This window comes from Choloepus didactylus, chromosome 7 (assembly GCF_015220235.1).
Source record: "Choloepus didactylus isolate mChoDid1 chromosome 7, mChoDid1.pri, whole genome shotgun sequence".
In the NCBI taxonomy this organism is placed as follows: domain Eukaryota; kingdom Metazoa; phylum Chordata; class Mammalia; order Pilosa; family Megalonychidae; genus Choloepus; species Choloepus didactylus.
In genome coordinates, this window is record NC_051313.1 from 133,321,859 (window position 1) to 133,335,786 (window position 13,928).

The 13,928-nt window shown below is 38.4% G+C and overlaps 1 protein-coding gene across 7 annotated transcripts in view; it reads left to right on the top strand.

The window, feature by feature from the left end:
* MBOAT1 (membrane bound O-acyltransferase domain containing 1) overlaps positions 1 to 13,928 on the top strand; it is a 200,429-nt gene that overhangs the window by 99,205 nt on the left and 87,296 nt on the right. For all 7 annotated transcript variants that reach the window (XM_037843797.1, XM_037843796.1, XM_037843801.1 and 4 more), the window contains exons 7-11: positions 662 to 845; positions 2,796 to 2,988; positions 7,690 to 7,793; positions 10,510 to 10,574; positions 12,524 to 12,656. In XM_037843797.1, coding sequence (XP_037699725.1) covers positions 662 to 845; positions 2,796 to 2,988; positions 7,690 to 7,793; positions 10,510 to 10,574; positions 12,524 to 12,656 — 679 coding nt within the window. The remainder of the gene's footprint in view (positions 1 to 661; positions 846 to 2,795; positions 2,989 to 7,689; positions 7,794 to 10,509; positions 10,575 to 12,523; positions 12,657 to 13,928) is intronic.

Sequence of the window (13,928 nt, forward strand, 5' to 3'; positions counted from 1 at the left end):
AAGAATCTTTGGGGTATAAATGATACAGGGCATAATTCTAGCGACAGTTTAAAAATGCGTTTTAGGAAGCCTTTCCATATAATTCCATCCCTCTAGAAGAACAAACCTAAAATGCCGTTAACACACTACCCAGAACTGTTGTGTACAGAATTTTTTTCCTGCCACTACCCTAGTCTATTGCTCAGGACCTGTGCCTGAATGCCAAACCAGATGAGAGACTATTATTGTGGTAGTTTCATGTGGCCTCTTCAAGTTGAAACTGGTTCTACTCATCATTTGTTTTCAATTTATTTTGGCAGCCCAGAGGGAGCTTTCCCATTTCAAAGCATCCCACCCTGCCTTGTGTTTATTACCTTCATTTTCTCCCGTAGGCAGATGAGATAGGTGAGGAGAGCACATTTCCAGCCAGAGCCTCCTTTGCAGTGGACCCCACTCAGAGTGTTTATAGATGGGGTCTTCTATGGACCACCCACCTCAATAAATTTTCCTTTCAACATGATTTCTCTATTAAGCATGTTTAAAGAAACAGAGCAAGGAAAGGTCGTATCACATACAATAATCTACAAAGATAACACCTGTGTTTACAGTTTGCCCCTTTGCAAATACTGAAGGAAAATCAGAGTGAAGAATTTCCAACATCGTACTTTGTTTCTTTTCACAGAGTGAAACCCTCCTTGTTGGAATACTTAAGCTACCTTCTCAATTTCATGAGTATAATAGCTGGCCCTTGTAACAATTTTAAGGACTACCTCGCCTTTATTGAAGGAAGACATACACACATGAAGTTGTTGGAAGTGAACTGGAAGCCAGAGGGTTTCCACGGCCTGCCAGATCCTTCTCCCACTGTGAGTTTTTGTGCCAAGTGTTTGCCCACCAAGTCCAGAGAATATGGTTTTGCTGCCAGGGCTGACTCTCACCAATAATTGTTCTAATCAAAAAGCCAAACAGTTTACTGGAAAGCTTGGCCAATAACTTTCTTTACTCGTTTGCTTAAAATACTGGCATTGGTATTTATTTGCCACAGTTCTCTGTGTTGGGGCAATGGGTGTTTATTTTATAGAGGAGCTCATTGAGCAGGATTATTAAAGCAATCAGTTCATCAGTGTATCAGGAGATATTTAGTGCCTATAGATGTGCTGAGCACTGTGCTAGTTAGCAGATTGAAATATTGTAGGCATTTGATCTTTATGAACTGAAATTCAAGTATAGCGAAAGGACCATATGTAATGAAACGTGGTAGAGTAGAGGGGGTGGAAGACAGAATAAAAGTGCTTTTTATTGCCAGAGAAACCAGTTGTATACTGGCATGTCAGAATCTCAGTTTCATTATTTGGAGAGAGTTTAAGATGACTTTTTAAAATAATATTTTAATTTTAACCTGAATTTTATCAACCTCAAATTAGTCCAGGTTTGGATAACTTATTGATTTTTACAAATACGCTAAATTTACTCAGATCAGCTAGCCTACATTTCACGGAAACTTTTAATTTTTGTTCAGGGAAACGTGAAAATTGAAAAAGGGAGAAAAATAGGGGACATTTTGAGTTAAATACTTCATAAATCCTTCTAGGTGAAAATATGAATTAAGTATCTGAAAGTTTAACTGATTTATTTAATTAGATGTGAATTTTTTGGATGGTTGCAACACAGTCAGGGACATCAGCAATTTATGGGCTGGTCAAGTGTCTTGGTTTCATCTGGTTTATTGAAATAATTGAGGAAGCAGTCAGGAGTGAAGTTAACGCATGTGTTTCCAGGCAGTTATGTCATTGTAGCTTTTGCATTTCACATGCTTTTTTAAAGAAGATAATTTTGTCAGAGAGTCTAAACATCTTTCTGAAAGATGACTCTTGTGTTTTGGTGCATGGGGTAAGTGTAGAGGTCTAATTGATTGTGTTTTGGCTAAAAACACGACGATGTGAGTGGGCTGGCATCCAGGAGCTGGTGCCTGTTTAATGTGTAGTCATAATTTTGGCGGATCATAATTTTGGTGAGCCTTCACTTCTGTGCCAGCACTGATGTCAGCATATTATAAATACTCATTCATTTATACCCCAAGCCACCCTCTGAGGCAGGTACTCTTGTTATCCTCATATTACAGATAAAAGTGGTCCATTTTTATAAAAGTGAAATTATAATGCTGTTGAATGTCTGGCAATAAAAGCAGACAGGGAAACTGGGCAAAATCACTTTGTCATAAGGAATTTAACAGGTCAGCACCTCTCTTGCCCCAGAGCAGGCTATATACATCTAGACCATCCTGGAAGGCTTTCTAAAGCTTTCTGTTACTGGCTCAGGTACTGGCTCATGTATTTAATTATTCCTTGCACAGAATTCTTTATAATTAGGCCTCTGTTCTCCTTGCTAGCAATTCAAGCTTAATTTCCTTAGTTCTGCTGGCTACCAAAGTAGAAGGAAAACAGTTATTTTTTTCCGATGGAAAATTGCACACCCCCACCCCCCCCACCCCCGCCCAATGTTATCCATTTCTCTTATGTTTTTGATAATAAAACCACCTAACCTTTGTTGTCGGTAGATTTTGCTGGTGAAAGTTCCCTTCCATTCTGGAGGCATTCAGTACTCAAGCATCAGTGCTATAGTCTCTGTCTAAATCTAGCAGCTATCCCCATCATCACAGTTGAGTCTCAAGGTAGAAAGCCTGTGACCACTCCTTCTAGGGAATAATGCCAAAGCAGTTATTGAAACAACCTGGTTCTTAATGTGCGCTTGTCAAAATCGTTTTCTTCATGGCTGAGTCTTCTGAATGGTGACACTGTTTTTCACCCCATTTTTAGGGAGCTGTGATACACAAGTTATGCCTCACCTTGGTGTCTCTCCTTTTGTTTTTGACGCTCACGAAGACCTTCCCTGTCACCTGTCTTGTTGATGACTGGTTTATCCATAAAGCAAACTTTCTGACACGACTCTGCTACTTATATATTGTCATGCAAGCTTCAAAGCCCAAGTATTACTTTGCATGGACATTAGGTAAGTGATGGAGTGGCCCTAAATGAATTGGGCAAAAAAAAAAAAAAAAAAAAAAATTGCTTGGATGGCTTAGCCAGAATAACATTTTGGACCGCCTAATCCAAACAAGTCCATTGCATCAGAGAAGGCATTTGAGCCGAGGGCCATTTTTTACTTTTCAGTACTCCTTTCTCCCACCCTCCATAAACTCAGTTATCCTTTATGAGGAGAAAACAATTCTGGCTGTTGTTAAACCTAGTGTTAATAACAGATGTCAAAACTTGGAAACTTCTACTTCTACAAGTCAAACTTAGCCATTTAGTGCAATGGAAGGTTAGGGAAAAATTCCAGAATGATCTGGCTTTCTTATTTTTTCTGGGTGGTATGTAATGCAGGATACAGCCTGAATTAACTTTACCAACACACATGCTAATTTAGCTTATACTTCTTTAAGAAACTGTTGATTAAACTTTAAGTCTTAGAGAGAAACTGGCTTCAAGTGATTTTGTTTTTCTAAGGTGGAAAGTTCAACTTATTTGGATTTATCATTCTTTTTTTTTTTCCTATGGAGTAACTTGGTCAATATTAAGCTTTTATCTCTTTCCTTTCAAACATTTTTTTTTAGACTGGAGGAGTTTAAAGATTTACTAAATTGAGTCACAAACCTTTCTATTTATTTACTAAGAATGGCGAAGGATTTTGATCAGGCACCACAGCCAAATCTGTTTTATATTTGGAGCCCTTTTAGGAATGGGAATTTAACATCTTAGCTGAAGGTGACCTGGTGTTGATGTCAGAGGGCAACGTTTGGTTTATTAAGTCAAATAGATTATTAAACTTAGTTCCCGGTGTTTAGCCCATACTTCTTCAATGAGGGCATAGCACTTAATTGCTTGAGTTCCTCTTCTCTCAGTTCATGCTTCAAGTTTTAAGCATCAATATAAAGTTTGCAACTGCCAAATTATTTTTAAGGGCCAAAATGTTTATGGACATGTTCAGGCTAATGCAGTATTTATATAACACTTGGCCAGAGAGATGTGAATTAGAGTTTTTCTAAAATTTGCAGTGTAAAATTTGCAGTGTGGGAAATACTGTTTCTGGGCACATTCAGATCAAACCAAGGAGTTTTTGTTGAGTACCAGGTTCTGTGCTCTGAGCAATTCAGAGATGAATAAGACATCATCTCTGCTTTCGAGGATGTGACACTCTAGAGCACACAGACATGTCCACCAGTCTGTACAGCAGCCAGAGCCTTCCTAGTGGTAGGAATACAGAGGAAATGAGGAATATGGACTGGTCACTGGGGAAGGCTTCAAAAGACTCCTTTGATCTTATTCTTTTTTCTGCAGTTGCTTTAGTATTTAAAAATGTTGATTTCTTTAGTGGATAGGCATTATACTTACTATGGTTATAATCCTGCTTGGAACACTGCATATTTTTTCATGTTAAATAATTAATATTTTCACTTTGCTGTAACCTGAGTGTGTGTGTGTTTACAAGAAAGAGAGAGAGATCTCCCTCCCTTTTCCTACCTCCTTCTTCCTCACTTACTCTCCTTTTCTCTCCCCCTCTCTCTATCCTTCCCACCCCCATATTCTATATCCCAGGGCATAAGGGCTGGCTTCTGGACTAAATCAGCTCCTGGTTTAAGGAGGAAAGAAAGGTCATTCCCTGGCCTCCTAGGGAAAGTCTGACACGAGGTGGGTTGTGCTGGCTGGGATCTGGGTGGGGAGGTGGTATAGGGAACAGGGGGTGCCTGGAGTCATTCTGTCCTTTTGGGAGTACCCCCAGATATTTGGACTGTGGAGGTAATCCTTTCTGCAGATAGCTTTCTTTGTGGAGTTGGCTCTTTTTCCTTTCTTTTTTCTTTCTTTATCTTTTTTTTGGGGGCAGGGGGAGGGGTAGCTTCAGTAGAGACACTTCATTAATTTGCATGGCCTCAATTTGAAGTATGTTACAGTTTAGATTGCATGGGCTGGTCTGAAATTAACCTTTGTATTATTTATGAATAAAGAAGCAATGATTAGTATAATAGGGAGTATTTAAACTGCTTAACCAAATAATTGTTTATCCAGCTCTTTAAAACACCATTTATGTATAATTGATGTAGTAATTATACATGGTTATAAATTTAATCCTTAAAGAAGACCTCTTGATGAATCTCAGCTGAGCTGCACTATGTTAGCCTACTTCTAGTTACTGTTTATATTGAAATGATAAAACTATTTTCTTTGGACTTAGTGTACAATTCTGCTTATTTTCACCCTGCTAATTAGTACTCATCAGTGAGATTGAACTTTAGCCCAGTCTGTGTTCTAAAGATCACAAACTCCAAAATATAGATTACAAATTAATTTATCCATAATCATATGTTAGAGGCATGCATTTTATAAATAAAACTAGTTTTGGACTGGTGAACTTGGAGCTTTTACCTGTTCTGAGGCAAAACTAAGCCTTGTTTCAGGAGCCACATGGAATGTGCTATGATGGGCAATGAATTCTGACATTGCCTGAATGCAGAGGTTCTTAGAGGACATAATCTGTCAGTTGTTCTGATCCTTCATCATTTATCTTTCAGAGTGACTCTGAGGCACTCAAGTTGTAGAATCAGAGTGCTGGTGTCCACGTTCTGGCTCTGTTTACCACCTGTGTGATCTGAATGTTGACTTAACGTCTCTAAGATATGAGAACAAGATGGGGCAGTAATAATAATTACAGCTAACATTTCATTAGTGCTGGCTTGGCCTGGGCACTGTGCTATATGCACTTTATACATATTTATTTAATTTCATTTAATCCTTTTAACAGTCATTTAAAATAGGCACCATTATTATCACCATTTTACCCAGCTTTCCAGAGGTTAAATCTGTCTTCCCAAGGCCATGCATTTAGTATGTTGCCCAGTGGAGGTATAACTCAGTACTTCCGCCTCCAGAGCTAATTCTTAACCATCATCTAACATCACTGTGAAGATTAAATGACAAATGCTTGTAAAGTGCTTTATAGAATCCTGGAAAGACGGTAAGGACCAGAAAGAATATGGTTGTTATTATTCTCTTCCTTTGTGTCCGACCAGGTGGGCCATATGTGAGTGAGATGGGAGAAGGGATTTAGGAATTGTGATGTTGGTCATAGCCGGGGTTAGCCTAGCCCTGTTTTAGTTGTCAACGGAGACCTCAGGGGCCTTTCTCCTAATTTATCTTCTGTCACTCACAAATTTGTTCCCACACATTTAAAACCATTAGTTTCTTACTGGAACACCATTGTTTTCCTTCTCTTTTTCTTTTCCACTGAGTATCTTTCTGGTCTGCTTGGGAAAATGAACCTAGCAGGGCTAGTACTTTTCATCCTTTCTTCTAAAAGAAACCAGATATTTTTACAATGACGCCAAACCTAAGATAAGCAATAGTAAATCATCAACTGTGCCAAAAACAAATTAGGCAAACATAGAACAGGTTGTTTTTCCTTAGAGTAGGCCTTCAGAAGTCCATCTCGAATTGACTTGAAATCTTCCAGAAACAGAATTGATAACAGCTACAGGAAAGAAAGATTTCTGTAAGATCTCTTCTAGATCTTAAGATTTTATAGTGCTGTGATTTAATGAATTTGATTAGTTAATTAATTTTAAAGAAAATATTCTAGCAGAATTAACTGAAAATAAAAGAAAAGAGAAAGTTTACTTCTTGGCTAATCATAAGTGTATGTTGAGTTCATTAGGTCTGTATTTGATTACCAAAATATTTCATTAAGGAATTGATTAGAAATGAAATATTCATAGCAGGGGGACATTTTCTTGCAGTTAAATGGAGTGAAATAAAGATGGAAAGAGGAACTTTTAAGAATGATCATATAGGTAGGATAGCTTGAAGAGGTTTTTTTAGTAGCTTGTGACTTTGATGATTGCATCAGTGTGTGGCTTTTACTGCAGTTGGCTCCAAATTTTAGCTCTAGCTCTGTTCTTTTCCTTTAGTTCTAATCTTACTTTTCCAACTGCATCCTTGGCAGCTCCAGATGATATCCTACTGGAATGTCATGCCTAACATGTCAGAATGAGCTCCAGTTTAATGTGGTCTGTCTGTGCATGCTCTGCCATCCTTGATCCACCGGTCTTATTTCCCTACTCATTCCTGGTTTCTTCTGGTTGCACCTTTGGAACTTAGGTGTATTTTTTACCCCTTTCTCTTTCTCCCTTCGTCTCATGTTGATCACTAAAATTCTATTGTTTATTTCTTCTTTTTTGGTTCTTCATTTCTCCTTTTTTTCTCACTAAACTTTGTTTTACTGGGTCTGAACATTCTAAGACAGATTTTTGATCAAGTTGTTTCCATTTAGAAAGTACTGATTTTAAAAACTGGCTTAAAACTTCCAAAACAAAAAAAAACAAATGGTCCCCAAACATTCCTTTTGCTTTGAAGGTTTTACGATGCATTGCTTCATTTCTCTTTAGTTTTCTTTTTTATTCACTCCTTGAGCACCCAGCACGTTTCCTCTTTCTCAGCAGGTGCTCGGTAAGTCTTAGAGAATCGATGAATAAAAATCAGGGTCACCAAACAGCCAAATATGTTCTGTGTAAAGTACCTTGTGCTTTAAATTTTTTTGGCTTCTTTTCCAAGGAAGTTACTGCCTATCTCTCCATCTTGAAGTTAGACAGATATTTAGTGTTTTGTAAAATGTCAACATGCTTTTGCTCCATAACCTAATGTATTGTGTTAATAACTATAGCTGACGCAGTGAATAATGCAGCTGGCTTTGGGTTCAGCGGAGTGGATAAGAATGGAAATTTCTCTTGGGATCTGCTTTCTAATCTAAACATCTGGAAAATTGAGGTGAGTGCATTCTGCTTTTGAATCAAGCTTTCATGATGAATAAAGCAGTGGTTTGCTTTGAGGGTGGTATCCCTGGAAGTTCTTCATCTTGGTGTCTGAGGAAAAGCTGCTGTCAGGGAAAACAAAAGATCCAACAATCTCCTGGACATTTTGCATCTTGGATTTTTTTTTCCTTTTGTTTTTAAGAAACCCCCTTTCTTGATGGTTTTATTGGTTCAAGGAAGAATAGCACAAAACAAATCTGAAAAAGCCAGGGAAATCTTTTTATTGTTTACATTCCTCTTGTTTCAACTAAAAAGTACAGATGTCATTTTCTCTTGTTCACACTCTACTTTCGTCAGTCAAGAACACAAACTGGAAGCTCCTGTATTTAAAATTCCATATTGCACATGTTCTCTGTGGTTCATTTGGGAACATTTATAATCCATATGCTTTTAGGAAGAGAATTGTTATGGCAAAAAACAGCTTTTAGGTCACTGGAATTGTGTGGTTTTTCCTCTTTCCCTGTCTTCATTCTTTGACCAAAATTCTCAGAATGCCTTCATCATTGGAGGTGATCTCTGGCACTAGACCATTCTTTGTTTTCTTGGCATGTTAACACTTGGAGCTGATAGGAATGCCAAGTCTTAGACCCTTTCCTCCTTGTAGCTGGGTAGGAGTAAGGGCATGATTCTCAACATAGAGAAATGTTGCTTCTCTAGCTGGGTGACTTGTGTTTGCTGTTGGTTTTGGTTTTCCACCCAACCTAGGGCAGGCAGAGTGCCATTGGAGAGTTTGGACAGAGGGGGTTGTGCCTGGAGAACAAGAAGCCAGCCATTTGGAGACTGACTACATGCCACCCACATTTGGTAGAAACTAGGCCAAAAGGAGAATGGGGAAGCCCTCTGTCCTCCTCATGTCTGAGATTTTCTGAATTTGGATGGCCTCCAAAAGGAAAGCCACCACATCTCACCTAATAAAATATTGCAGAATTTACTGGGTGGGCTGTATTTTCACTTTTTTTTTTTTTTTTTTAGCACTGAAACATTGCTACTTCAAAAGAAAAGCAATCAGAAAGAAATAGAAGCACTTATACCTGTTTTCTAATTAAATCGCATCACACATTCAACCTAGACTCATGGTAGTAATGGGTTACTTGGGTCAGTCAAGTTCAACAAATGTTAATTAAATGCCCTCTGAGGACAGAACACTCATTTTACATTGTTCTAGAAGATCTGAGGGCTCCTGTGAGCAGAAAGCCTTGGCAGATGTGGTAAGAACATATTTAAGATCCCAAGTCAGTTCTAAACAAACAAATAATGCTTTATCTATTGGTCACCTCATGCACGACAAGAAGCAGTACCCTTCACAATGAGCCACAAATTTAAATGGATAAGCTCCAGCCTTCAGAACAACCTTCCTCATTTTTGCAAAAGCTATGTAGATAATCTTTAAGCATCTCCTTTTTATGTAGATGATGTCAGAGAGAGCCTGAGTGTGTTACAACTTTGCTGCCTTTTTCCATTAAAGTTCTTCTCTCCCTCCTCGTTGGAGTGCTGTGGGTAAATGCCCATTAAATTGGCTGTCCTTAACCTTTGGTTGCCCGCTAGTCTTCCCAGCTATGTACCAAAAGACGGAAGCCTTTCTCTTTGGGCATTTGTTTAGGGTCAAAGGCTAAGTTGTACTGGTCCTAACAGAAGACCAGAAGGAGAAAGTTGTATTTTCAGTCTGATGCAGGGCGAGGAGCTAAAGCAAACCAAGAAGGCTAGTTTAGTAAAGGTAACTGAAGCTGGTTTAAAACATTTTATTAGCCATAGAGGAAATACACAAATAAAACTCCTTAGGGTTTTGAAATAAAAACTTAAAATAGCGAATCTTTCTCATTCCATTGAACATTCTCTCTCTTCTTCTCTCCCCCATTCCATCCCTTCCAAACATTGCAGTAGGCCATTGCCTGGCCTATACAAGATTTTCTCATGGTTGATGAAACTTCAGCAGAAAAAAAGTGGCACTTGCATTTTCTATCCTCCTTGGGAATTCTGGTTCTCGAATGTTTGCTAAATGCTTTCTACCATCAGCCCTTGATAAGACTTTTTTTGGTATGAAAAAAAATGCAGTGGGTGACTTATTTTGGGGTGCCTCTTCCTCAGTAGTGGATTTACCTCCATCATTGCCAGTTGGGTGATTTTTATTCGTGTTCTTTTCTGCACTGTGACCTCTTCCTGCAGAAAATCTGTAATATTCCAGATACAATTAGAAACATTTGAACCCATGTAGCCATTCATTGAATTAACTTCAAAAGATGGACCTAGTTTGTAGAAGGCCACATAGTTTAAAAACGACAATTAAATTCAAGCTGTAAAGGCACTAAATTAATATGATTAAACTTTTCCTGTGGTAAATCCCCTTTTAGAGTAGTTTTAAAATTCAGATGACTTTAAAGTTTTTTGTAATCAGAACGGAAGGAAAACCCACAAAACGTTCCTTCAGTTTTCCTATAATTTGAAAATAAATTTTGAGAAAATTTGAGACTTTGCAAGCTGGGTTTAGCTGCAAAGTAAATCTTGTAAACAGTGGAAAATTTACTGCTGTACAATGGAACAGCTGATCCAGTTTCTACTAGAAGTTACCATTGAAATATCACATAAAATCTGCTTCCAGGGAAATTCTGGGGAGGATTTTCCATTACTTGAGGTATTTTTAAAGCTAATGATAGGTGTTATTTTCTTCTTTCTAGACTGCCACAAGTTTCAAAATGTACGTGGAAAACTGGAATATTCAGACAGCTGCTTGGCTAAAGCGGTAAGAAAAATAAGAACGACCTCATTACTCATGGCACTGGAATATATTTAGATAGGACTCATTAGATGAATAGCAATAATAGTCTGCCAGTAGTAATGTCACCTGACACTTTTGTTTTGTATTAACGTCTTGGTCCTCCTGTAAATGAAAAAGTAGAAATGAGGGTGATTTGAGAATGTCATGATGTAACATATTTATTTTAATTTATTAAACATTTGATACTGCCCTTACTGTGTTCCAGGCTCTCTTTCAATCCTCATATCAACCCCGTGTGATGTTGGTAGATACTATCCCCATTTTACAAATGAGAAAAGTGAGACACAAAGAGGTTATGTAACTTTCCCAAAGTCACTAAGCTAGCAAGTGACAGATAGGAGCCCAAGCAGACTGTCTCCAGAGTCAGGCTCTTAAGTTTTGAGGTATGATGCCACTTAGCAGGAAATGACTGATGATCACTGTGTTCAGTAGGTAGCATTAAGAGCTTTATGGTACACCAGGTGTGTATGCTTTTTAACCTTGTATTTTAGTTGCTATTTCTCTGTTTGCATATGTGTTCCAAAATAAGAAATAATATTAATATGGAAATAATAATATGCTATCCTTAAAGCTGCAAACTCTAATAATAAATATGCTTATCATAATAAGTGCAGAGAGAATATACAAGAAATGAAGGTTTCAGGCAGATTCTACTGTTTCTGATGAATAGCATCCTTTCATTGGTCAAAACAGTAGAGTAAAAGAAGAGGTGATATAAAACAATTCCTCCAAAGTGAGTGTGCCATTTTTCCCAGAAAATTGATCTAAGCATGTAGTGTTTGCAATATTTCTATATGTTGAGTCATCCCAGTGTGCTGAGAGTCATACAGACTCCACTGGAAGTTTTTGTTCTAAGATGACCGACCATACATGTATGTACAATTAAAAAATGAAAAAAATATATATTTTGAAAGTCACTTTAGAAAATTAAATATTTCATTCATACGAAAGAAACTCAGCATAAGAAACTAATACCTATGCGCCTAGCCCTCATTTTAGAAAGAAACAGTACAAATGGGGTCCCAGGGCCATGTTTTCCTCCACGAATGCTTTTCCTTTTCTTCCTACAAAGTGGGGGCCATAATCAGTTACTTCTGACAACCCATATGGTACTGGATTGGTGCTGTTTGGATTTCCATTTTTTCTTTATTTGGGTCTTCCCATTTAATAAACTGCGTAAGGCAGTCCTCACTGTGCTTTACAGTGTCATTGGCATATTGTAGTCTGAGATTGTGAAGGAAGTACTCTAACACTTTGTAAAAACCAAGAAGCTAAAGATCTCCAGGGTATTTGCTGAAAATTTCTAGGTCCTCACAATGTCACCCTTTAAGGCAAATTCATGGTGTCAGAACCAGATGGACATTCTGGGATCTGAAGGTGTCATATAACTGACACATTGATTTTGGGCTGGAGTCAATGACAAGAGGGAGAAAAAGGGTCGTAGTGTTCACCAGGTAGATGGCATTGGGGCCAGGTCAGAAAGGTAAGTTAATTGTAACTAAATTAGGAGATCCATTTCTAAAGAACTTCTCCTAGTTCCAAAATTCTTACAGCCAGCAGCACTTCCTTGTCCATAAGGTGGGTGGGTACTCAGGCTGAGTAGAAAATGACCACATGAACCTTTGTTAGATACAGTGGGATGGGATCCAGATCTTTTGGTTCTAGCACTTGAAAATTCACATACATTTCCCAAAAAGGCTGAACTGAGAATTGCCTCCCTGAAAGTGTTCAAGAAATCCAGAGAGGCTCATTTGGCTTGGATTCCATTGCAAATCCCTGAAAGCATGAGGGAGGTATCCCATCAGTAATGGATCAAGGGATTTCTGCACGGCCCGATCCAAAGGAAAGCAGGTGTAGCCAGAAGTTTCTGGTATGTTACACGTATGTCTCGTTGTACCGTCCTCTCTTTGCAGTGTATGCTATGAGCGGGTTCCATGGTACCCCACGGTGCTGACCTTCATCCTGTCTGCTTTGTGGCATGGTGTCTACCCTGGATATTATTTTACCTTCTTAACTGGAATCCTTGTCACACTAGCGGCCAGAGCGGTAAGCTTCCTTGAGTTGTAGGGTCTTGTCTTTTCTTTAGTAATCTGATGCTTGTGAGTTTGTTGCCTTTTGGTCCTTGTGAGGGCATGGGAGGGATGGGAGATGTGATGTTTAGAAAAATCAAACAAGACTGTCTTCCCATTAGAGAAATACTTCAATATGTAGGCACTATGGTCATTAAAAAATGGTTAACTGTTTTAATTTTTTATTAACAGATTTTATTTTTAGAGCAATTTTTGATTTGTAGGAACATTGAACAGAAAGTAGAATTCCCGTTTATGCCCCTGCCTCCTCCCATCCCCACCTTTCCCTTCTTTTTAGCATTTTGCATTAGTGTGGTACATTTGATATGATTGATGAACCAGTACTGGTACATTAGAGTACTAAAGTCCATAGTTTATGTTAGGGTTTGCTCTTTAAGACTGCAGTTTATTTATATAACAAATGCTCCACTTAGTTTCTCATTTCATTAATGCTACACCTAGAAGTAATTCGCAAAGTCTCTGAGCAAACAGAAAAATCACAGCCACAGGAATTGGAGATTGATCCAAACTCTTACACTTTCATGCCTGATCCAATTAACTTAGTGTAAAATTCTTTCTGAATTTTGTAACTTTGGTTATCTGGGATATGGGGGTAGCCTTCATTTTGTCTTAGACGGTTACTATAATTTGCTGGTTGTAGAGCAGGATAACAAAGGAATAAAAAAAATATGCCCTCAAGGAAGGAGATTGAACGTGCATATAAGTAATTGCAATCCAAAATGCTTTAATTGTAAATACAAGTCAGAAAAAAGAGAAATCGCGAGTAGCTTATGGTAATCAGGAGAAGTTGGGGAGAACAGTTTCAGCAGAGGGAAATGCATGTACAAGATGTAGAGGCAGAAGATGACCAGAGCTATTTGGAGAACGGCAAGTATTTCTGTTTGGCTGTAATTGGAAAGGGTCTTGTCCACCAGGACTCGAGGCATTTGGGAGCTATTAAGTGTTTTTGAGCAAGGATTGCCGTGAGAGTTGGTGGATATTGGTAAGAAGGGAGAGAGAGGAAGGAATTTGCAGATGCAGGTGAGAAGCTGGCATGTGCCTGAAGCAAACCCACAGCTGACAGCAGGACAGGTAATTTTTAAAATGACCACCCAGAAAAGCAGAGAAATTCAAGGCTGCTGTAGGACAAATATAGCCCTGTGTACCTCAATAGCCCCTGAGGGAATTACTGTGATACAGTATAGCACAGTTATATGGCAATAAAGTATTATTTTTAAAAAGAAGAGCC